We start from the raw sequence: 24,536 nt of genomic DNA on the forward strand, positions 1-24,536 counted from the left end.
CACCTGCTTCCCGCACTTTACCACAGATTTTAGAGTTCAAATACGTCATACACATTTCACACTGCACTGAAACAGAATCTCTACTATTAGCGCCCTTTACCTCAGCTGTCAAAAAAACACACAGAACCGTTTTTCCCCCGTTCTCTCCCCAGCTGCAGCCCCTGTGGTTCCAGAGCTGAGCAGTGACATAGACACCAGTAATTTTGATGAGATAGAGGAGGATAAAGGAGAAGTGGAGACCTTTCCTACACCCAAAGCCTTCGTTGGCAATCAGCTTCCCTTCGTCGGGTTCACCTACTTTAAAGAAGACCAGTAAGAGATTTCTGTTTTTGTCAATTCTGTACACTAAACTATTTCTTGGTGTTGGATCTTCTGAAGCAACACCAGTTGATATTAACTGTCACAGATAATCTGGTGTGTTTTTGTGCAGGTTGTTGAATGCTGTTAACAGTTCAGCAATGAAAAATGATCTCCCAGTATCTAAGAGAGAGGTACGACACAGATACATTCGTCAGCTTATTTTAATTTAACTGCTTTAAGGTCTTTAGAGACTGGATTTACCTCATACAGTAGACTCTGGTTAGAGACTTCATATTAGACTTGGAAAAAACCTGAAGCTTTTTGGAGGCAGGACTAAACTGATTAGTGCTTCTTGCGACTTTGGTTGTAACTAATCTTTTCATTATTTTTTTCTTTCTTTTTTTTTACCCACAGGACAATTTAGCAGTAAGTGCTCACAGTCTCTCTGCTTAATACACAGCTTATTAGATAATTTATTATTTTAAGAGACTGATGACATTAAATAAAGATCACTTTATTTTCCACCCAGCTCCAGAAGAAACTTCATTCTCTAGAAGAGCAGCTCAATATTGAAATGCAGGCCAAAGATGAGCTGGAGCAAAAATTCAGAAGCAACTGCAGCCGCCTAGAAAAGATCACCAAAGAGCTCGATGAAGAGGTGAGTGGGTGTCTCATCTCTGGAACTTCAGCAAAGTTGTGTGTAGGAATATACAGTGATCTTACTGCATCAATCACGACATACATGCAGTTCTCTGGTCCAAATGGATATGGATGTTCAACTGCCAGGGTTCAGTCTGTTTGACAATGTTTTTTTTTGTGGATGTTTACATTTACATTACATTGGTGCTTTGCACATGTTTTTATAGATAAATGGCAGAAAAGTGTTGGAGACATCTCTGAGACAGCTGGAGAGAGAGAAAGCTCTCCTGCAGCACAAGAGCGTAGAGAGTCACCGCAGAGCGGAGAGTGAAGCCGACCGCAAGCGCTGCCTGGAGAATGAAGTGAACAGTATGAGGGATCAGCTGGATGAAATGAAGAAGAAAAACCAGAACTCGCACATCTCCAATGAGAAGAACATCCATTTGCAGAAACAGGTTTGTGGGTTTGAGGAGAGCCTATCATATCCAGATAACTTGCTATCTCTGTCATTCAGGTTCATAATTCAAGAGCATATGGTCTTGATTATCACATTTTTTGAAGATGATCAGAGTGGCTTCATTTGTTAAAGTGTTATAACTTGGATTAGATTTAAGGTGTGTGTAAATCTCTTCGCAACCAGCAATGTCATGAGAAATGTAACAAATCATGGAAAAATGATTGCCTTATCCTGAGAAGATAATGATCAAACTTCCCAAATCTTTGCAAAACAATTATGTATCATGTATTGGGTACGTTATCATCTCTGACAGACAGCATGTTGAAGCCGCTCAGGCTGCCATTTTCACGCTCTTCTCGGAAAGTGATAACGCATTCAAAACATCCGGTAGTGTGGGTTTTCCAGGAAATGCGTGTACTCCCTGGACCTCTGCTTCTCGTAAATACTACCATGTATTGTGCACGTTATTTTTTTGACAGACATCGATGTCGTGATATTCAAATGATGTGGATTTGAAAACAGATGGATCGTAAGGTAATAATTATTTCTTAGCCAGCAAGTATTCAGTGAAGTGATTGATGCCCACGAGTGTGTTATGTTAGTTCTAATATTCCAACCGACAGCCAGACAAAGTTTTAGACGGACGTGATAATGTGCGTGAGGGGAGAACTATGTTTGATTTATGGGTAATTATAAAATGTGCTGGAGCCGTTCTAAATGCTTTTTGTGAAGTTCCATGTAATTATTTTACTGAATGATTTTTTCTTTTTCATGGCTTGAACAAATTACATGTTACTCAATAGACAATGTTTGGCTTGTCAAAAATGTTACATTTTGAAAATCAAGTCATTATTATTATTTTTTTTTTTTTTTTTACCAGGAAAGGAGTGGTTTTGAAGTTGTTTTTATTCTCTCATAACACAATACTTTTATTTAAACCCATGGAAATGCAGATCCTGTTTTAAATAATTGTGAAGAAAATCACTTTTTAAAACTGTTGTTCCATTATTAACCCTTAGTCAGTTTTGACTCCTATACATTATATTGTACATGCTACTGTTCAAAAGTTTGGGGGCCGTTTTTTTTTTTTTTTTTTTAAGAAATTACTTTAAAATAATGTTATTGAACAAAGATGTATTAAATTGATTAATCTATTCAGCACTGTTTTCAACATTGATAATAATAAGGAACGTTTCTTGAGCTGCAAATCATCATATTAGATTGATTTCTGAAGGATCATGTGACACTGAAGACTGGAGTAATGATGCTGAAAATTCAGCTTTGCCATCACAGGAATAAATTACATTTTAAAATATTGTATAGAAAACAGTTATTTAAATATTAAAATAGAAAAGATGTTTTAAATTGTAATAATATTTCACAATATTAATGTTTTTACTGTATTTTTGATTGATTAAATGTTTTAAAAATGTTACCGATTCCAAACTATTGAACTGTAGTGTATATAATATATAAAATGTGTGTTTTATGCATACATATTTAATTTTAATGGTTTGAATGACAAATAATTCAATAATGTATTCACAAAAGATTTATGTGAATATTTAATTTTTTTTGATGTTCTGTTGCATAGTCTTAAATCAAATGAATTGTACTGTATTCCTGGAGAAACCTGTCGCTATTTGTTTTTCTCATGTGTTATAAAGTAACAGAATGATCCTAGTTGCATACTGTCATTTCTTTATGACAAACAAGTGTCTCTCTGGCAGCTGGATGAGGCGAATGCGTTACTGCGGGCAGAATCTGATGCGGCTACACGGCTGCGTAAAGCTCAGACAGAGAGCTCCAAACAGCTGCAGCAGCTGGACGCTCATGCAAGAGAACTGCAGGACAAATGCTGCATGCTGGAGAACAGCAAGCTCACGCTGGAGAGAGAGAACATCAGCCTGCAGGCAGCGCTGGACTCAGAGAAACGAGAGCACACCCAGGGCTCTGAGACCATCTCTGATCTACTGGGTAAGTGAGGATCCCTTCTTTTGGAAGTATCATATCAATTCACACGCAACAGTGTTCATTTACAGTCCACCTCTTATTCATAGCACGAATCTCTGGTTTGGAGGAGGAAGTGAAACAGGTGAGACAAGCCCTATCTAAAGCTGAGATGGAGAAGAGGCAACTTCAGGAGAAGCTAACAGACCTGGAGAAGGTAAACACATACTTTTTTTTCTCATACTCATTCCCTCCCTTGTTGTGACTCATTATAGGCTATGGTTGTGGATTCAAACTTCATTTGTAGCTTCTTCATTGCCAGCATCCACTACTTAGAAAGCTATGAAGTTGATGTAGGCCAGCAGCCATATCACCCTGTAGCCCAAGACTGGTTGCCCACTGAAGCTAAGCAGGGCTGAGCCTGGTTAGTACCTGGATGGGAGACCTCCTGAGAAAAAACCAGGTTGCTGCTGGAAGAGGTGTTAGTGAGGCCAGCAGGGGGTGCTCACCCTGTGGTCTGTGTGGGTCCTAACGCCCCAGTGTAGTGACGGGGACTCTATACTGTCAAAGAGCACCGTCCTTCGGATGAGACGTAAAACCGAGGTCCTGACTCTCTGTGGTCATTAAAAATCCCATGGCATTTCTCGTAAAGAGTAGGGGTGTAACCCCGGTGTCCTGGCCACATTCCACACATTGGCCCTTACCAATCATGGCCTCCTAATAATCCCCTTACATTGAATTGGCTCTATCACTCTCTCTCCTCTCCACCTATAGCTGGTGTGTGGTGAGCGTACTGGCGCCGTTGTTCTGTGGCTGCCGTCGCATCATCCAAGTGGATGCTGCACACTGGTGGTGGTTGAGGAGAGACCCCTGATATGATTGTAAAGCGCTTTGGGTGTACAGTAGTACATATGAAAGCGCTATATAAATGCCTCATTCATTCATTCTATGTACTAGTGTTTACTCCCTCTTATTATGGCATTTTATGTTCAGCCCCTCTTCTAATATCTGTGTGTATGTGTGTGCCCAATAGGAGAAGAGCAATAACCAGATTGACATGACCTATAAGCTGAAGGTGTTGCAGCAGGGTTTGGAGCAGGAGGAGGCGGCACACAAGGCCACAAAAGCTCGACTTGCCGACAAGAGCAAGATCAGCGAGTCCATTGAAGGAGCAAAATCTGAGGCTGTGAAGGGTATGAGAGCTAAGTGATCCTATGAAACAAAATCTGAATGTAGATTTCTTTCCTGTATTGGCGTATTTCCTTATTAAAACAGGCAGTTTACACAAATTGAAGACCTCAAAACTAACAGAAATGGACTCAAAGCCACAAAACTCCAATTTTTATTTCATTTTAAGAATAGTGCATCACCGTCAAGAGCATTTTGAAGGGTGTAGTGGAAAACATGTTGGTTTAGATTAGGGGAGACAAGACCAGAGTTATTTGTGTGTTCTGTTTTTGTGTGTTCATCTAGAGCTGGAGCAAAAGCTGCAGGAGGAACATTCCTCTAAACTGCGTGTGGAGAACAGGGTGTTAGAACTGGAGAAGAAGAACTCTATGCTCGACTGCGATTATAAACAGTCACTGCAGAAACTAGAGGAACTGCGGCGACATAAAGAGAGACTCACAGAAGAGGTACTGCAATATATTCATGTCTTTTTGCTATACCTGCCAATGGCCAGTTAATTAAGAAAATTTACTGGCCATAAATGTCTATTATTGTATTTTGCATTTATGAATTATTTTTTTCTTCATTGAAATGTATGCTTTTATTCAGAAAGCATTTGTCAAAAGTGAAAGTAAAGATATTCGTAATTTTACAAGAGATTTCTATTTCAAATAAATGAACTTTCTATTAATCAAAGAATCCTGAAAATATATGGTTTCAAAAAAATAATAAGATGTTAAGAATGATAATAAATTTTTTTGAGCAACAAATCAGCATATTAGAATGATTTCTGAAGGATCATGTGACACAAAACTAGAGTAATTTCTACTGAAAATTCATATCACAGGAATAAAGTACACAGATCTACAGATTCTCCTGATCTTTCTCTTTGTCTAGGTGAAGAATTTTAGTCTGAAGATTGAGCAAGAAGTTCAGAAACGCACTTTGACTCAGAATGACCTGAAAGTTCAAAACCAGCAGCTCAGCACCCTCCGAACATCAGAGAAACAGCTCAAACAGGAGATCAACCACCTGCTGGAAATCAAACGCAGCCTGGAAAAACAAAACATGGAGCTGCGCAAGTATGCAACACGCATGCATACGAACTTATTTTATAGTGCACACAAAGACACATCTTAATAGCTGGTGGCTGAGAACCTTTCTTATGTTTTTACAAAAATATTCAAATCATTCATGTATTGGATAATTTTCCGTCTGCGTTTCTAGGGAGCGCCAGGATTCGGATGGACAGATGAAGGAACTGCAGGATCAGTTGGAGGCAGAGCAGTATTTCTCCGTAAGAAGTCTAAACTCTTTCCCTTGCAGAAAAAATCGAATACTCAAAGGTCTAACAAGATTGTGTGTGTGTTTGTTTGTTTGAGTGTGTGTATATATGTGTGTGTGTGTGGTGATTGTGAGTGTATGGTGATTGTGTGTGTGTGGTGATCGTTTTGGTCCCCAGGAGTAAAAGAGCTTATAAATCAAATAGGATTATGTTTTTTGAAAATGTACAAATGCAGATAATTTTATGTAAGGGTTATTTAGGGGTTAGGGGATATAATATACAGTTTGTACAATATAAAAATCATGATGTCTATGGAAAAGTCCCATAAAACATGGAAACCCAACATGTGTCTGTGTGTGTGTGTGTAGACGCTGTATAAGACACAGGTGCGGGAGCTGAAGGAAGAGTGTGAGGAGAAAAATAAACTCTATAAAGACATGCAGCAGAATCTACAGGAGTTACAGGAGGAAAGGTGAGATTTATATCCAATTACAAGCAGAAAAATCACAGCCCAGTGTACAAAATAAGTTTTTAAACCACTGAATTTTCAAAAAATATGCATTACAACATGGTTATACCATGTATATATATAACATTTCTGGGTCAAAATGCCAGTAAACATAACTTTAATCGCACTGCTAATTTAAAGTCTAAACATGTATGTCAGTTTAATTTCTATGTACCTTTTTTCTGTTGTCTCTTTTTCAGGGATTCTCTTGCGGCCCAGTTGGAAATCACACTAACGAAAGCTGACTCCGAGCAACTGGCACGCTCCATTGCGGAGGAGCAGTATTCCGACCTGGAGAAGGAGAAGATCATGAAGGAGCTGGAGATCAAAGAGATGATGGCCAGACACAGACAGGAGCTCGCTGAAAAAGACACCACCATCACCTCTGTGAGTTACACTGCATTTCAGCTATAAGCCATTCACAGAGGTCACATTTAGTTGAGGAACTTGTTGGGTTTAACTGTCCTGTCTCTATACAGTTAGAGGAAGCTAATCGCACATTGACAAATGATGTTGCAAACCTGGCCAATGAGAAGGAAGAGCTCAACAACAAGCTAAAGGAGGCACAAGACTGTAAGTGGCAGAATATGTTGACATCTATGTATATATTATATAATAATTTTATAATTATAATATTTTCAAATATTTAACATTTGCATTTTCAGAGCTGTTCACACAGGAGTAATTTAACATTTTCTACAGCTTCAGTAGCATATTTAAGATATTCAGTGCACATACCCATTAATTTATCTCTGATTTCTGAAATCTCAAGCTCTTTTCTACATATTTGTGTATGCCATCTGCATGGAACTTTTTACAGCTTAGAACAAGCATTGACCCTCAACATCCTTAGCAAACTCATGATAGTCAGAGGAAAGCTGTTGGGGATTTCGCTTTAACTCTGTAAAATTTGATTTTCAGACCTGCAGAATCTGAAGAATGAAGAGCAGTCCATCACTCAAGTGAAACTGGCCCTTGAGAAACAGCTGCAGTCAGAGAGAACTCTCAAAACACAGGTATACCTTTGAGCAAATTAATAAATCAAACTCCATTTGAGTCAGATTTGCTCCGTTACTTATTTATCTCTTTTCTATCTATCAGGCGGTGAACAAGCTGGCAGAGATCATGAACAGAAAGGAGGTCAGAGGTGGAGGCAGTCGCCGTGGAAATGATACAGACGTGAGGAGGAAGGAGAAAGAAAACAGGAAGTTGCAGCTGGAGCTTCGTTCTGAGAGGGAGAAACTCAACAGCACCATCATCAAATACCAGAGAGAAATCAACGACATGCAAGCAGTATGACCACTATTCAGTGTCTGAAGAATGCCACACTGCTCCACAGGCAGCCAGAATACTCGTTTCTTACTCTTCTTTTATTTCCTGCAGCAACTGGCGGACGAGTCTCAGGTGCGTGTGGAGCTGCAGATGGCTCTCGACAGTAAAGACAGTGATATTGAGCAGCTGCGCGGCCTGTTGAACTCTCTCAACGTCCAGTCGCTCGACTCGGCCAGTATGAGCAGCGGCCCAGACATGGACATTGACGAGTCACTACCAGGTACGGTTTAGGTATTTTCCAAACTTCTTTTCATTCTGTTGTCCCTCTCTATTCTTTCATAGCTTTTTCTTTTATTCACATTCCTCTTTTTGTTTTTCTCCACATTGTTCTGTCACCCTCCCTTGTTTCTGCTTAGTTTTACTCCGATATTCAGTTCAACTTTCACCCTTCACTTCACTGCAGAGCCTGAGCCTAAAGGTGACCTGCATGGCATTCAGTGCATGACCTTTTGACCTCTTAAGACTTGACTGGACATCATGGCAGGCTTTTTCTCTGGTGTATTTTTATAAAGCTGCTCTGTTTTATTATACATGTCTTCCTCTCTGTTGTACAGAGATCAGACTGGAGGGCTGGCTGTCTCTACCAGTAAGGAACAACACCAAACGCTTTGGGTGGGAAAAGAAGGTACGGTTTTAGATAAGTGTATTGCATTTTTTAAAGCAAGCAAATAGCTAAGAATGCTATGATGCTAAAAAATGCTATTAAGAGGGTTCCTACGCAGTATGAAAAGGTATGGAATTTGATTTGAGTAATTTCCGGGTCTGGGTAAGTATGGAAAAATATTTCCCAGACTATTGTCCCTATTCAGTTTATAAAATATATAATTAAGAATTTCTAAAAAAAAATATATAGTACGAGCATAGTGTTTTCTTTACACAAGTTTGGTGATTGTCGAACACAACTGAATGAATTCAAGGCACACAATTTCATTGTGCGAAACTGTTAGTCTTTATTATAAACGGGTCTCTTTTGAACGAATGTGCGTGTGCCACTCAAACCAGCAACAGATAAAGGAGCAAACAATCACCTCAATCAGACTGTACTTTGCTGTTTGGTGATCATGCAATATCAAACCATGACTGCAGTATCAAACCCATGTGTCGGAGGTGAATATACGCAGGTTTTAAAGCGTTTAATGTTTTTTCTCAACATTTAAGTGCATGTTATCACTTTGTGAAAACCAATGAAAATAAAAACAGAAAATAAAATATTTAGAGCTGACTGTATTATATATATACCATATACATCAGGGTGGATGTAAATGGGAATGTAAATTAGTTTTAATTAAGCTCATTAAATGTGTGGTCAGTGTTCTTATGGTTAAAGGGTACATAACATGCACAGTTTCACCTAATCTCATGTTAATCTTGAGTACCTATAGAGTAGTAGTGCATCCTTAATAACTCCAAAAAGTGTTTAGTTTTATTATAATTTTAAAAGAAAATACAGCTTTCCGATTCTCTCCGGAAAAACCCGAGGTCCTGGAGGCGGAGCTATTGAGTCAAGCGGTAGTGCTTGATTTCCAGCAAAAGACAGAAATCTGATCCAGTTGTACTTACATGAATGGGGTCTTTTATCACTGGGACCGCTCCACGTTTTAATAGCAAACGATTTGCAAATCCAGCGTCGACCTGGGCCTTGTTAATAAAACATTCGTCACTGAAATGACCAGAACACATAACCGCACTTCCTACACTCCGTTGCTGCCCCGGAAAAACAAACTGCATCCACTGTCTGTTCCTGTAACACTGGGTTCTTTGGAAAGCTGAACACGGTAAGCTTTCCCTCACATCCAAATACACACTTTTTTGGAGACATTCTTGAACAAATCCTATGCAGCGCTGGCGCCGATGATTTCCTGTTGAAGCGCGTTGATGTGCGCGGTCTCGCTCTCCTCTGGTCGGCGTGTGCGCGGGCGCGCTTTTCCGAGAGAAATGCTCATAAGGAGTTCCACTCTCATCTACGTCATTAGATCCACGATCGAAAAAAAAACAGCCGAAACTTGCACCAACCCGGAAGTAAGATTTTCGGCACAAAAATTCTCCGTTATTCGTCCAAAATATATTTTTTAAACTTTGCCCATGTTTAGCATGAGAATCCATATCTTTAACACTGTAAACAACTCTGAATACATAAAACACCATTGTACCCCCCCTTTAACTAAAACTATTTAAAATTATAGTGAAAACTGAGATAATAGTGAGTGAATAAAATAAACGGATTTGATTTGAATAATTATTTCATGTTGTCTGCAACCACGACAAATACTAATTATTAGGACTAAACCTCAAATGTCTTTGTGAACCAGAGCTAAACCACTAGAGCTGCAGTGCTAGACTGTACAGTTCCATGATACTTCTGCATCTGAAATCCCATCCAACCCCATCATGCAGGATTCAGTGAGTCTTTTGTTTCTTCTCTCTCCTCTAGTATGTTGTGGTGAGCAGCAAGAAGATTCTCTTCTACAACAGCGAGCAGGACAAAGAGCTTTCCAATCCTTACATGGTGTTGGACATAGAGTGAGTCCTTTCACCCTTCAAATCCATTTCTTTAAATCAAATAAGCTTGTCCCAGTCTTGTCCTGTATCATTTTGACTGACTTGAGTCCTCTGTCTTCTTTTCTTTATCTTCATTTCTCCGGTATTCTTCAGTAAACTTTTCCATGTGCGTTCGGTAACTCAGACGGACGTTTATCGTGCTGACGCCAAAGAGATCCCCAGAATATTTCAGGTATAATGGCACACCACAGATACCACAGGCAGGGTATCAAGGTTTCTTTAACCTTGATACCTGTTGAAGTTTTATAAGGCATAAGGATGACGGCTATCACTTGTCATTGGTTCCTCCAGATCTTGTATGCTAATGAGGGTGAGAGCAAGAAAGAGCAAGAGGAACCTCTTCCTGGGGACAAGTCCAGCTACATTTGCCATAAGGGTCATGAGTTCATCCCTACCCTGTACCACTTTCCCACTAACTGTGAAGCTTGTACCAAACCCCTGTGGAACATGTTCAAACCACCTCCAGCCCTGGAATGCAGACGATGCCACATCAAGTGCCACAAGGACCACATGGACAGGAAAGAAGAAATCGTCGCCCCCTGCAGAGGTGAGAAGAGGCTCTCATCTTACTACCCTTAATGGTTTTAAGTGAATTTTAAGTAAATGTTGTTTTAAAATGTTCAAACTAAAATGAGCCATATACAAAATTGCTGTTTACATATGTTTCTGTATGGTTCCCTGGGTCCTGGAAAACCTGGGATTATAGTCATATATAGCTTTTTACAGTATTTATTCAAGGAGAAATTACATGTTGAGAGCTCAAAAATACTATGAGATGGTGTAAAAAAAAAAAAAAGGTCTTATTTTATTTTACCTTCATTCGTCACACATGGCTGGAAAAGTCATGGAGAAAGTGGGAAGTATTAAAAATGTAATACTTTTCAGCAAGGACACATTACATTGATCAAAAGTGACAGTATTACATTTATAATGTTACGAAAGATTTCTATTTCAAACTATTAGGCAGTACAACTGTTTTCAACATTGATAAAAATAAGAAATTATTCTTGAGCAGCAAACCAGCATAGTATAATGATTTCTAAAGGATCATGTGACACTGAAGACTGGAGTAATGATGCTGAAAATTCAGCTTTGCCATCACAGGAATAAATTACATTTAATGTCATGATGTAAAATATATTAAAAGAGAAAAGTTATTTTAAATCGTAATAATATTTCACAACATTACTGTTTTACTGTACTTTTGATCAAATAAACTCAGCCTTGGTAAGCATTTGAGAGACCATTTCAAAAACATGTTTTTTGAACTCATTTGTCCCATTCACATGTTTGACTCTTCTGTGCTTGCTTTCTCCACCCCCAGTGAACTACGACGTGTCTACTGCTAAAAACCTGCTGCTGTTAGCCTTGTCTCAGGAGGAGCAGCAGAAGTGGGTTAGTCGGCTCATGAAGAAGATCCCCAAAAAACCTCCAGCACCAGACGCCCCTCACCGCTCCTCTCCCAGAGTTCCTGCTAAAGTACAAAGCAGTCAATCCATGAGGAGACCCAGCCGACAAATCCCTCCCGGCAAACCCAGGTGAGGAGTAAGCCTTGACATGCTCATTTTTATGCAAAAGTTTGGTAATTATGTGGCTGTGTCCAGCTCTATCTTGTGTTTTCATGTGGCAAATGTAGTTTATGCTGTGTCAGTTCAAATACATTGCCCAGATTGTTGTTCATAAGAGAGGAGTACATAAAGGCCTGGTTTACATTCATGCTTGGTGACCAGATCCTTTCAGACCAGTTTGTTAAAAAATGAAAAAAACTGTCATCATTTACTCAACCTCACGTCATTTCCTGGATGTCACAAAAGGAGATGTTTAGCAGAATGCCCAATCCACTTCTACCTACACTACAAAATGTTTTTAAAACAGAACAGAGCACTTTTGAACTGATTTTAGAATAATTTTATTTCCATTAGTGTAAACTTTTGTTAAGCTTATTCATTTTTACATGATTATTAATCTTCAATCCATGACAGATTCTGTGACTGTGAGCTGTTTACATGCGGGATAGATATGGTGGCTAGCAAACAAAAACAATCTCTAGCGTTAATTTTAATCATCGTTTTCCTTGGGAAAAAAAGCAAAGATGGAGCAACTGGTGGTTTATTGTTGTCTCACTGATTGCGTCATCAAGTTCTGCACTCCTAATAGTTTTTGATTTGACGGTTGTCGTAAGAGAAGCCACAATGCAAGACTGTGCCTCAACTTTTTTCGAAGGTAAAATATGATCACAATGGTCATTAATCGGCTAATGGCGAACATGTCAAACTAGCGAGCAAAGACTTTACATTTTGGCCCAGGATCAGAAGAATCTCAGAAATTAAAAAAAATCTTGCAATTTGTCTCAGACAGCCAAATCGTGGCCAAAATCATACAGTGTGAACCTGGCTTTAAATTATGTATTTTTTGTTAAAAGCATTTTGTGGAAATGACACTTTTTAAAGATTTTTAGTACTTTTTTTGTCCTTTTGCTTTGATAAAAGTTCAATATAATGTTTATGCAAATAATGCTAATGTTGCAGTCCTTCTCACTGGTGCCAGTGCCATAAAACAGGTAAGCGCTGCCATTTATGTTGCGTATGAGAAGTATTTAATGGTTAACGCACCAAAAGCGCAATACTGCTCATTTGACCTGTGCCACATGGAACATTTATCAGCTCGGCTCAAAACACGGAGCGTTTTACTCACTGACCGGCTTAATCAAGCGACCACTAAAGGCCCCGATATACTCACGGCTAAGTTCTTTTTCGTTCTTCGTTTAGGGGTAAAACATAGTAGCGATATACTGTTATTGCACATCTGACGCCGTCCACACTGCTGAGAGCGACAGTTAGATTAAATGTAAATAATAAAATACACAAACAACAAAACTGAGAAAAGTAGTGGAAATATAATTACAGTATTTTTACTTATAGCAGTTTGTTGTGCATTTGTAGTATACTCTTAGTATACTTTTTTAATAACATAGAAACAGTATAGTTACTTTTTACTATGGTAGTGAGATGCTATGTGGGTTTTACCTGTGGTTAGCATGATCCAAATACTATGGATGACCAAATTTTACCCTATAAAACAGCCCTACTTGGACATTTTGTTAAATATCATTTTTTTGTGTTGCATGGAAGAAATAAAAGTCCTACAAGTGTGGAACAACACAAGAGTGAGTGAATGATGACAATTTACACGTTCATTTTTGTGTGAACTGTACCTTTAACATCTTGTTCTGTAAAGTCTGATTCAAAGATGGCCATGCATACAATCAATGCAGAAGCTTTGGAACCAGTTACACACTAGAGTGCTACTCTACTATATGATACACAGGTTTGTGCACAACGTAAAGGAACCAACAGCATGTGCGGAGAAATCTGGCTTCATCTACCACAAGGGTCATGAGTTTATCCCTTTATTCTACCACTTCCCTGCCAACTGTGAGGCCTGTACCAAACCCCTGTGGAACATGTTCAAACCTCCTCTGGCTGTGGAATGCCAGAGATGCCAGATCAAATGCCACAAAGAGCACATGGACAAGAGAGATGAAGGTCTCAGACCCTGTGCTTCAGACCAGTTCAGCACTGGGTGAGAGGAGAACGCGACCGACCTGGAAGTTGGATGGAGAAAGTTTTGATGTTTATTGCAGAAAGCGTTAGGATGCTTCAGATACAAGAGCATTCATGGTTTGCCTAACTAGCACAATAACATTTATGATGGCTAACCGGATGCAAAGCTTGAACAGTGTTACGCTGGGCTACTTTTTGTAACTTGGGATGCAAGGTGACAGCTTGGGTATTAACAAAGCACTTTTTCTCTTTTGCATCAAACTCAGGTTTTTAATTGTGAATAGTAACATTTGAATTTAAAGGCAAAATACTAAAAATAAGCATCAGAAGATTTACATCTTCACCTTTAATGCACATTTAGCATCAAATGCATACAGGTTTCAAAGCTTCAGTAGTCCTTGATCGGTGGTAAAGTGGTTTCGCTCAGTTATAGTAATTACCTGTCCAAATGTGCAAAGGTGTAGCTTCACCTCAGCAAACTACCTCACTGTGGGGAGACCGGTTAAGGCTTGGCTGAATGCTCTCTCCTCCACCTGCAGGCCTCTGGATTTGGAGCTTCAGGACTGGCACTGGGCTCTGGATGACGTGGATGATGTAGATTATGACCACACGTTTAATTTCTGAGGAGCATGTTTAGGGTTGAAACAGGGTAACCGCTTACATAGAGGCTCTGTTCCAAAACCTTGTAAGCCACCTACGTAGGCTGCATTTAGATTGACATCAAATGCACACTAAGGTAATCTTTAAAAACATTAGTGATTTAATAAGATTATAATTCTATTATAATGTTGTGATACCTAATTTTACTTTTTAACATCAAACATTTACCAAAAAACTTGAAAGAATATATTTATCTCTAATATATTTTATTAAAACATTTTCCGAATGTTTAAAAATGAAATTTATTCCTGATGGCAAAGCTGAATTTTCAGAAAACATTACCGGTACTCTTCAGAGTCACATGATCCTTCAGAAATCATTCTAATATGCTGATTTGGTGCTCAGGAAATAACGTCATTTTTGATCGGTTTCATGCTTTCTTGGTAAATAAAAGTATTAATTTTCTTAAAACCGTACTACCCTAAAACCTTTGAACAGTAGTATATGCAAGGCATAAGTCCAGCCGGTTATCTCAGAATGAACCCCGACAGGGTGATCAGGCATCAGCCTGAAGGGGTTTATTCTGAGATAACAGACGGCTGGATGTACGTTATCCCTCTTATTACACACTACTTGCCATATAAGTAAATAATTAGACATGAAATATTGATTTTAGTTGAAATATTTTATTAGCTCTTTAAATGCAAAGCTTCTGCGGAGAAAGCAGTTGCTAGCGCGGCAAGTTCAAACTAGACGGACATTTAAAGGGTTAGTTCACCCAAAAATGAAAATTCTGTCAGTAATTACTCACCCTCATGTTGTTCCAACCGCGTAAGACCTTCGTTCATCTTCGGAACACAAATTAAGATATTTTTGATGAAATCTGAGCCATGTTTCACTCCTCCATAGGCTTCTATGTGACCGAAACTTGCTGGCCCAGAAAAGTTATTAAAGAGATCGTTAATATAGTCCAAGTGACTCCAGTGGCTCAATCTTAAGTATATCAAGCGACGAGAATACTTTCTGTGCGCAAAAACAAATAAAAATAACGACTTTATTCCACTTTTCATTTCCTTCTCTCTGGGCCTATAGTTGGTTCGCGTAGTCTTTTTGCGCACAATGCGTAGCGCGTCTGTGTTACACGTCACCACGTAGGCTCACTATTGGCCGACGCCGGTCATGTGTGTGTTGCGTGATGACGTGCAACACAGACGCGCAGCGCAAAAACACTACGAGGCCCAGAGAGAAGGAAATGAAAAGTGGAATAAAGTCGTTATTTTTGTTTGTTTTTGCGCACAAAAAGTATTCTCGTCGCATGATAAACTTAATGTAGTGCCACTGTAGTTACTTGGACTATTTTAACGATGTTTTAATAACTATTCTGGGCCGGTGAGTTTCGGTCACACTGGAAGCCTATGGAGGAGTCAAAATTCTGTCAGATTTCATCAAAAATATCTTAATTTGTGTTCCGAAGATGAACGAAAGACTTACATGGTTGGAACAACATGAGGGTGAGTAATTACTGACAGAATTTTCATTTTTGGGTGAACTAACCCTTTAAGGGATACGGTACTACAGTCATACCACTTATTACACGGCATTTTGCAACATAAATAATTATGGGGATAAGAGATGTTGATTTGAGATGAAACCGTTTTTAAAATCTTACCTGTTTGTTATCTTATAATTCATTAGAGTGTACAAAACAATAGTCGCAAAATGGCTGCGTTTGTATGAAACGTGAGCGTGTCCATGATACTGGATGGCCTAATTAAATAACTGCGCAAAATATTGATTTGACTGGAGTTTTAATATTTTATTAGCTCACCAAATGCAGAACTTCCACGAGGAAAAAACGTTCCTAGCAATCGCGCAGACTTCAGTGACAGATACCCGGATGAGCCTGTGTTTTTAGTTTTTAGCGGTTGTTATCGGGGAATAAGATACCACTGGATGGCACTATTGGCCAATCAGAATTAAGTATTCCACAGTGCCAACTGCCAAGTAATAAGTCTAAAATAGTCCACCCAAAATGACGAACAAATAAATAGTTAAATCAAATTAAAAATGGACTATTTCATCTAATATTTGTGTGTGCATTTGTATTTTTATGATCTTTAGAGTATCATGTCATTAATTAAGTGCTACACTAAACTCTAGGCTGAACACTAGGTTTTGGAACAGTCAGCGAGTGCAGTGGGATTTGTTTGGTGTTGAAGCAAATTTAAGCATGCGAGTGTGTTCATTCTTATTGGTGTGAAAGATTTGGCCAATATGGGATATGGAGAATTTTCCATAACCGAACAGACGTTTCTGCACCAATTCCTCTGCTCATAAACACCCTCTCCACACTCCAAACCCACAGGAAGACACTCTTGAATACAACAAAGCTGAATAGTTTCTCCAATCTTTTCCCGTTTACTACTGAAGGAGAGGAGGTTTGTTCAGAGAATTGGTATTTGGCCTGCTTGTGTTTCTTATTTGACCTTTGACCCTCTTGCCCTAGTCCCCCTCGACTGGACGCTCCAAAGATGAGGCGAGAAGACTCCTCCAACAGCATTCTGAACAAATGAGTCCATTGGCTTACCGTGTTTACAAACTAGAAGACATTTCAACTGTACTGTAAAAGGAAAAAGAATGAGAGAATGTGCAAAACAGTATTTTTATTTTTAGGGTTTTCTTTGTTCCCTTTTGCAATAAAAGTTTGCAACTGTTGTGCGTGTTTGCAGGTGTATTAATCTGCTTCTCTTGAGCATGATGGCATGTACGCTGTGGTGCTTTTTTATATTATTACCGAAGGATTTTTTCTTTCCTCTTGGGTTAACATGTAGTGAAACTAACTTTCTCTGTCTTTCTCTTTCTCGATTTCTCCCTCTTTCTCTAGTTAACCTTATATTGGGAATCTGGTGCTGCTACATGGTGATTTGGGGTTCTTCCTGTCACATCATCAAAAGACCTTTGTCGTTACTTTTCGCACATTTTGGCAAATCCAAAAATAGTGAGAGATGCACAAATGTTGATGAAGGCTTTGCTGGCGTGATATGGCTTTTATTTTCTGGGCATGCGGTTGCTTCGACTTCAAGAGCACAACAGATCTACACAGAACTGAAGGGTCAGCGTCACACCAAACTTCTTATTCATTCAAGGCCAGAGTTGACCTGAACGCTAAGACTGAACCGGCCAGAGAATGTGGACGACAACTGGTTCTGACCGTAGTCTTTTTTTTTTTCTTTTTTTTTTTTATGGCTGAATATAGACGGTAGTGCAACACACCACATAAACGCCACTACATATGTTTCTCATTCCTTCATAAACGCAAGTGCAACTCTGGTGTTTCTTCTTGTAGTGTTTTTATCTTTATTTCCCCCCACTGTGCGATCATACCCTCTTTGATCATGGATGCATCCCATAATGCTCTCCTGGACACCTGTGCGGCTCACTCTCTAGAATGAGTTGACTGTAATCTGAGGAGGAACCTTTATTAATAGGTGTGATTAACAGTGACCAACATCTAGATGTGAGCTGTGCATGTGGCCAGGAGTTTCTCAAACGTTTCCATATTTGAAACTGATCTGCAGTCTGTTTTGGGCTGGTCATCTTATGAATTTGGTCATCGGCTGTTAAAAGTTAAAATTTTGATTATCATGCTACGACTTGCAAGCACATAACTGAAATGTTCATAAGACGGTGGAATGTCTAAAAAACATGTTTAAATTTACTAGAGAAGGTTTTTTTGTAGATGTTTTTTTTTTTTGTGATTTGAAGTGGTCAGTTTGTTTTTTGTGTATCTTCACCTTAGCAAACAGTGTGTATCTATGGGTGTGCTGTGAATGCATATCCGTGTTCTTTTACACATTATATATATATATATATGAATATACAGCGTATATTTGACCTGCCATCTTACCAGTTGGTTTGCTATTTATACAGGTCTGGGCACTTTTTTTATTTTAAAGCGTTGCCTTCAGATTTGCATGTTTTATATTGATGTACTGTTTGACCATAAAATGAAAAGCATATGTAGCCGTGTTGTTTGGAGACCTTGTATAACATTTGCTTATTTTTGTAAACAAAAGTAGTCAGTTAAATAGGTATATAGCTGTGAATGTAGTAAAAGGAAGTAAAGTTTTAATATAAACAATGTGGTCATTCCTTTCTGTCTGCTTTTATCACACAAATACATTATATATATTTAATACATGTTATATGTACTGATGATAGTTATTGCATACACAAAAAGTCCTTTAAAAAAAATGTGCTAAAATACATCTTTTGCTTTCATTATTTGGGGTAAGTTGATCACCACAAAAGAATGGTTCTGAAAATTGTTAAAAAATATATATATTATATAATTAAAACACATTTCCACATTAAAGGAATGTTTGATCTATAAAATACAAGAGATCTATTAAAGTACTTAGGAAAGAGACAGTTGTGCTTTAGACCTTAAAATCATTGAAAAATTAATGAACATTTAAAGCTGCAGTCCGTAAGTTTTTGTGTTCAAAATTTACAAAAATGATACAATGAGATTACACCATTAATCAATTTTACAAAGCGTGTTTTTGACTTATCCTGAATCACTACGGTAAACCTATAATAAGTGTTTATATTGGGACTATTTTAGACTGGTACGGGTCGTCCCACTGCGGAGTAGCCCAGTACCTGTGTGAATTGTCATAGACATAAACAGAGAGAAGTTAGCCTGGTTAAAACCAGACCCTTCTCAGTTGAAACTGAGTGTAGGGTCTGGAGAAGCTATGTAGACAAATCATTTCCAAAGGGGCGTCACCAACCGACGTAGCTCAGCTTGATTGACAGGTGATCTGACCAATCATACTTCGCCATCCACCATTTTGTCCGACAAAGCAGTCAGGAGAGTAGATTAACATAGATTTGAACTTGAAAAATGGAGTGTACTGACGCCTTTCCGTGGTTAAAACAACATTCCTTCTTATGTTTGTTCATGTTTATTTGAGGCTATAAATTAACTAGAAGGAAGAGATGATCGGTTCACAAGAACAGCTTTAACTGATGCTCTACAGCGATCTGTCACGGCACATTAAAGAGCAACAAAACGGTATTTATTGTTTAAATTTCTTTAAAAAAAAATTACCAAATTTGAAAGCTGAGACTTTGTTTAATATGTTTAATATCAAACGTAACCGAAAAGTAGCCTGCTCTGTCCTGTCTGCCAGCGTGTTCTCAGTCTCCTCTCTGCTCCGCAATGTATTTTTCACTGCGTGTGCGTGAGAACTCCTTCAGCGGCGCTGCGCTGTCGTCATCATGTAAATCCCTCCCCAAACGTTTCTGATTGGTGCCGCGATTTCGGAGGCACAGAAATGAGTTTGAATGGGCTCTTCTCCAGACTATCCTGGAGAGAGAATTAAAATTCGCCGGAAGTAGTCTGGGTTTTCCCAGGCTAGAGAGAAGTAGCTCCGGCTACAATGTTCTTCAGCAAGACGCATGCAGTTCTGTTTATTAACCACTAGAGCGCCAAAAGTTACGGATTGCAGCTTTAAGTAATAATCTTGTACTTGAACATTGTTTGATCCGAGTGACTTGAATCCTTTGAGAGTTTTTCTTTTTCTTCAATAATATTATAAAGTGAATAGGCTTATCACAACATCAGTAATATGTAAAAGGTGTCCAGTTCAGAAAACTCTGCCTTCATTATATCAGCATATGATACAGCTCAATACAAAACATTGCATATTTCAGCATATGTAAACATCATCCCTGTGTGAACTACAGTAAACAAACAGTAAATCAATTTTAACAGTTCTTTAGCTGAAAACTGGTCCAAAACTATTTACCTTTCTGAGAAGAAAAAGACAATTACTAAACTACCAACTTAAAACCATAACAGTATATCTGAACATGTACAAATGCAGGAACTTGAAACAACAGTTCAGGGAAGAAACCTTACTGGAAACAGAAGTAAGTAACAATGGAAGACTCGGGGGAGGATATTAGGAACGCATGCACCGTTTCATAACACTATTTGGTCAGACTTCTGACATGACGTAATTCATCAATTTGGTTTCCACAACATTCACATCCGAAATTCAAAGCAATTATACTGAAAAGAAAATGGCCACATCTCAAAACAAACTAGATTTGCATGTCCTGAAGAAAATACCAGTGCTTGCAAGGCAGAAAAACAGAAGTGTAGAAAAGTTTAAGATGAACAGAAGAATCAAAATGTCCAATCGAAGTTCATTATTCAAATAGATATATGAAAAAAGATATTGCAATTCAATATGCAAATATTGTCATCACTGTTGCATTTAAAATCGGATATTTTCAAAATGTAATACGTATTAAATTTACAAAAATAGATTAGCACACCTTAGATTCAAATTCTCTACACGAAAGTATGAATGGTGCCTTGCAAGCACTAATTAAATCATATGGAAAGCATTATGATAAAAAGTTTTTTTGGTTGTAGTACATACCCAGTCAGTAAATCTCAATATCCTATGCCATATAGAAAGTGCTGCATCCAATAGCAACTGACCTGAAGCCAGTTCAACTCTTTAAAAAACCTCCAACCCCACACTTAAAGAATACATTGTATGCAACAAAAAAGTGCGAAGTCTTAATCCTGTTTTATAGCATGGGGTTTGTAGTAGATGACTGTAACCGTGACCCACATGTTCAGAACGGTCATGACGACAAACCGAATGAGGACTGGAGGAGAAAGAGAGGAAAGGTAAAGATGACATCTTAACCAAACAATCAACACTTGAGCTCTTACTGACCTTGTGTGTCTGCTGTGGTGATGACGGTGGTGAAGATCCGCGCTGACAAAGAGAGCAAACACTCAATATCAACATGGAGAAGTGCTTCATTTCTGTGTGTGTGTCACTTACCCATGCATGTGTATGTGGCCAGACCCCAGGTGAGAGTGCTGACCTGCCCAGAGTCCTTCGAGCGCCACAGACACTGAAGCTGTGCCAGTTTACTGCTGGCGCTGATGAATGTGCACAGACTCTGAGGGAGAACGGCAAAAACAGAGAAAGCTCGTATGTTGTGTTGTTGTTTTTAAATAAATAATGCTGTTCAAAAGTTTGGGTACTGTAAGATTTGAAAGAAATTGCATTAAATTGATCAAAAGTGACAGTAAAGACATTTAGAAAGTTTCTATTTCAAATAAGTGCAGTACTTTTGAAATTTTAATTCATCAAAGAATTCTGAAATGTATTAACGGTTTCCCAAAAAACTGTTTTCGACATTAATAATAATAATAATAAATGTTTCTTGGGCAGCAAATTGGCATTTCAAAATGATTTCTGAAGGATCATGTCAGACTGAAGACTGCTGAAAATTCAGCTTTGTCATCATCACAGGAATATTATGTTTTAAAATATATTCAAATAGAAAACAATTATTTTAACAGTTATTTTATTTGTTACTATACGGTTATCCGGACCACACGTGACCACAACCGCTCTTGGTTGGTCGTAACCCCAGTGACGGGTAGGTTTAGGGGCGGGGTTGGGGTAGGTCATCACATGTGGTCCGGATAACCGTATACCAGTAGTACCTTTTATTTTAACAATATTTCACAATATTACTGTTTTTGCTGCATTTTTCATCAAATAAATGAAGTCTCTGTGACATTAAGAAATCTTACCGACCCCAAACTTGTATAAAATTATCATACAATATTACACTGAATTTCTGTGCCACTAAATGTAATCTCTCTATCTCTCTCTCTATCTCTCTCTCTATCTATCTATTGCATGACTGGACAACATTCAATTTGTTACGAGTAATTTATTCAATTCTGTTTAATACTATAATGATGCAAAAAGACGCTTTTCCTTTAATCTCCACCTATTATGTTCAAATTAAGATCAAGTGTAAATTTGACACTAATGCAAATTCATATGAAGCAGTAATTGCATGTTCTCACCATGGCCAGATCAATCACCCACTTCTGTACTGTAAGAAGCTGCCACCCACCCACAAACCTGATTCTTGCAGTTAAGGAGATGGAAAACTATATAGGCTACATTAATATTTTAAATCAGGCAGGTTTTGAATGTTATTGGGACATTATTATTATATTTTTCTCTCTGTGTCTAGAAAAATAGCATAACCTGACAATGTGGGCTTGAAGGATACAGTGCTGCGTATATGAGGCTGTGCTTCAGGTTTCTGTTGTAGTGCAGGATCAACAGGAGCACAATGACATCTGTGGACACACAAGCTTGAACATAAGCACTCAGAATCCAGTCTCACTTGTGAATAAGCATCAGAATGTTGTCTCACCTTGTGCAATGAGAATGGGATACTCCAGGTATGTGAGGGGTGGGTAGTCATAGTACATCTGATAGGACATGAACACTAGAAACCTAAACACACACACTAATGTTGTGCATATGACAAACATATAATTGGATTTTTTCATTCAATGTCTGCATTCAGTGAAATATATATTTTTTTAAATATGCCACGACCACATCAATGGCACTTTGATGCAGCTCATTCTGGATGTCTGCGTCTAGCCTTTCATGCATCAGTCCTTAAAAGATTGATTTCAATCGTGTCAGTGAAGTTCTTACCCGACCAGCTCCAGCAGAAGACTGTTCAAACTGACTCCAGCGCTCGTTCTGGCCCGCATCAGCACGAATATCTGCGGGAACTTCAGCACCATACACACGAACAGAGTGCTGAAGTTGGCCAAATTCAGCGTCAAGTTACCGTCCATCTCTGTAAACTTCTGGTCCTTTAATTATCCGCTTCTTGGATTCTGGCACGAAGCGTTGTCCAGCTGTTAGCATCTGAATCAACGGCACTTCCGCACACATCAACCACATCATCAACGCGCGAGATTTGACCCTCCACAGCGCCCGTAGCTCACCGCTTCAGCTTGTTCTTCAGAGAGATAGTGGTGATGTGGTGATTGATTGATTGCACTTGCCTTCAATTAAACTGAATAGCTGGGCCATTTGCAACAAGTATGGTGACACATATTCCTTCATTAAAAAAGATTTAAAATGATCAGGAATTCCCATTTAAAAGGTACAATTACACAACCAAACATGATAATAAACAGTAGCCTACACTATATTTTTTTTTTACTGTTATGTTTTGCAGATATTTAAATTGATCTGCTCACTTTATTTTCCCTGGTTAAGTAGTGTAAGGTCTAACGAGTGTGCAAAATAATAATAATAATAATAATAATAATAATAATAATAATATGAAGAGTTCAGATGCAAAAGCCTCTAAGTGCCATCTGGAATTTTCTTCTAAAATGATCATTTTTATCAAGCTCGTATAATGAAGTTCAGTAATTTCACTTAAATGACAATTAATAGGTCATTTTCATTGCCATTTAAGTGAAATTACTGAACTTAAATATACGAGCTTGATAAAAATGATCATTTTAGAAGAAAATTCCAGATGGCACTTAGAGGCTTTTGCATCTGAACTCTTCATATACACATATATATAGCCTATATATAGCCTATATATATATATATATATATATATAGGATATATATATATATATATATATATTAATATACTTTAAAATAGAATTTATTTCAATTAATTACAACTCTTTCCAACATTGATAATAAATCAGCATTTTAATGATTTCTGAAGGATCATGCACTGAAGACTGGAGTAATGATGCTGTAAATTTAGCTTTGCATCACAGAAATAAATTATATTTTAAAGCATATTAAAATAGAAAACCATTATTTTAAAATGTAATAATATTTCACAATTTCTTTCTGTATTTTAATCAAAATAAATGCAGGTTTGATGAGCATAAGAGTCTTCTTTCAAAAACATTAAAAATAGTAATGTTTCCAAACTTTTGACTGTTACTGCATATGTATTAATGCTGAAAAGGGGAATAATTCTTAGATTCAAATGTGAACATTGAGAAAGTTATTAATTTACCTTATTTAGGTTTTTTTGAGATAATTTCTGTCATTTTTGTACACTTGTCTTTGGTGTTACGTTGTGTTTGTTTTTAAAAATGAGTTCTGTTTCTGTTCATGTTCGTGTTATTGAATTAAAACAAATGAATGTTATATTGTATTGATTTTAGTCGGCTCAGTGGTGTTTTGCGATGCTATTGTTGCCATGAATAAATCAAGCAATTGTTCAAGCTACAAAGTCAACATTGTTTGAGAATGACAAAAATGAATG

General features: G+C 38.0%; 2 protein-coding genes across 9 annotated transcripts in view; one reads left to right on the top strand and one right to left on the bottom strand.

The window, feature by feature from the left end:
* rock2a (rho-associated, coiled-coil containing protein kinase 2a) overlaps window positions 1–18,501 on the top strand; it is a 55,818-nt gene extending 37,317 nt beyond the window's left edge. For 2 of the 8 annotated variants that reach the window (XM_081350575.1, XM_081350581.1), the window contains 25 exons: window positions 153–312; window positions 431–491; window positions 715–726; window positions 830–958; window positions 1,167–1,394; window positions 3,127–3,373; window positions 3,457–3,563; window positions 4,380–4,539; window positions 4,820–4,980; window positions 5,411–5,595; window positions 5,741–5,810; window positions 6,167–6,270; window positions 6,507–6,693; window positions 6,786–6,879; window positions 7,228–7,322; window positions 7,408–7,599; window positions 7,690–7,858; window positions 8,193–8,263; window positions 10,070–10,158; window positions 10,291–10,369; window positions 10,489–10,744; window positions 11,522–11,735; window positions 13,525–13,779; window positions 14,300–14,409; window positions 17,245–17,375. In XM_081350575.1, the coding sequence (XP_081206701.1) occupies window positions 153–312; window positions 431–491; window positions 715–726; window positions 830–958; window positions 1,167–1,394; window positions 3,127–3,373; window positions 3,457–3,563; window positions 4,380–4,539; window positions 4,820–4,980; window positions 5,411–5,595; window positions 5,741–5,810; window positions 6,167–6,270; window positions 6,507–6,693; window positions 6,786–6,879; window positions 7,228–7,322; window positions 7,408–7,599; window positions 7,690–7,858; window positions 8,193–8,263; window positions 10,070–10,158; window positions 10,291–10,369; window positions 10,489–10,744; window positions 11,522–11,735; window positions 13,525–13,779; window positions 14,300–14,384 (3,410 nt within the window). In that variant the 3' untranslated portion in view covers window positions 14,385–14,409; window positions 17,245–17,375. Of the gene's footprint in view, window positions 1–152; window positions 313–430; window positions 492–714; window positions 727–829; window positions 959–1,166; window positions 1,395–3,126; window positions 3,374–3,456; window positions 3,564–4,379; window positions 4,540–4,819; window positions 4,981–5,410; window positions 5,596–5,740; window positions 5,811–6,166; window positions 6,271–6,506; window positions 6,694–6,785; window positions 6,880–7,227; window positions 7,323–7,407; window positions 7,600–7,689; window positions 7,859–7,994; window positions 8,057–8,192; window positions 8,264–10,069; window positions 10,159–10,290; window positions 10,370–10,488; window positions 10,745–11,521; window positions 11,736–13,524; window positions 13,780–14,299; window positions 14,410–16,866 lie in introns of those variants that run through there. The other 6 variants (XM_081350577.1, XM_081350576.1, XM_081350580.1 and 3 more) reach the window with 6 other exon arrangements.
* slc66a3 (solute carrier family 66 member 3) lies at window positions 18,467–23,329 on the bottom strand. The gene is made up of 7 exons (XM_081350592.1): window positions 22,934–23,329; window positions 22,641–22,723; window positions 22,494–22,563; window positions 22,282–22,339; window positions 21,236–21,356; window positions 21,125–21,166; window positions 18,467–21,053 (listed from the first exon to the last, which is right to left on the bottom strand). Exons 1-7 carry the CDS (start codon window positions 23,077–23,079, stop codon window positions 20,962–20,964), a joined length of 612 nt encoding a protein of 203 aa, XP_081206718.1. The 5' UTR covers window positions 23,080–23,329; the 3' UTR covers window positions 18,467–20,961.
* Between the last annotated feature and the right edge of the window lie 1,207 nt (window positions 23,330–24,536).

The sequence above is a fragment of the Scardinius erythrophthalmus genome (genome assembly GCF_964197995.2).
Source record: "Scardinius erythrophthalmus genome assembly, chromosome: 21".
Lineage (NCBI taxonomy): Eukaryota > Metazoa > Chordata > Actinopteri > Cypriniformes > Leuciscidae > Scardinius > Scardinius erythrophthalmus.

Bases quoted from the DNA above. Each gene is read 5' to 3' on its own strand.
- slc66a3 (XM_081350592.1), bottom strand. From the start codon at position 23,079: ATGGACGGTAACTTGACGCTGAATTTGGCCAACTTCAGCACTCTGTTC. The intron at 22,564-22,640 runs GTGAGACAACAT...GTGTGTCCACAG, and splicing joins TCCCATTCTCATTGCACAAG to ATGTCATTGTGCTCCTGTTG. The intron at 21,054-21,124 runs GTCAGTAAGAGC...TTTCTCCTCCAG, and splicing joins CACCACAGCAGACACACAAG to TCCTCATTCGGTTTGTCGTC.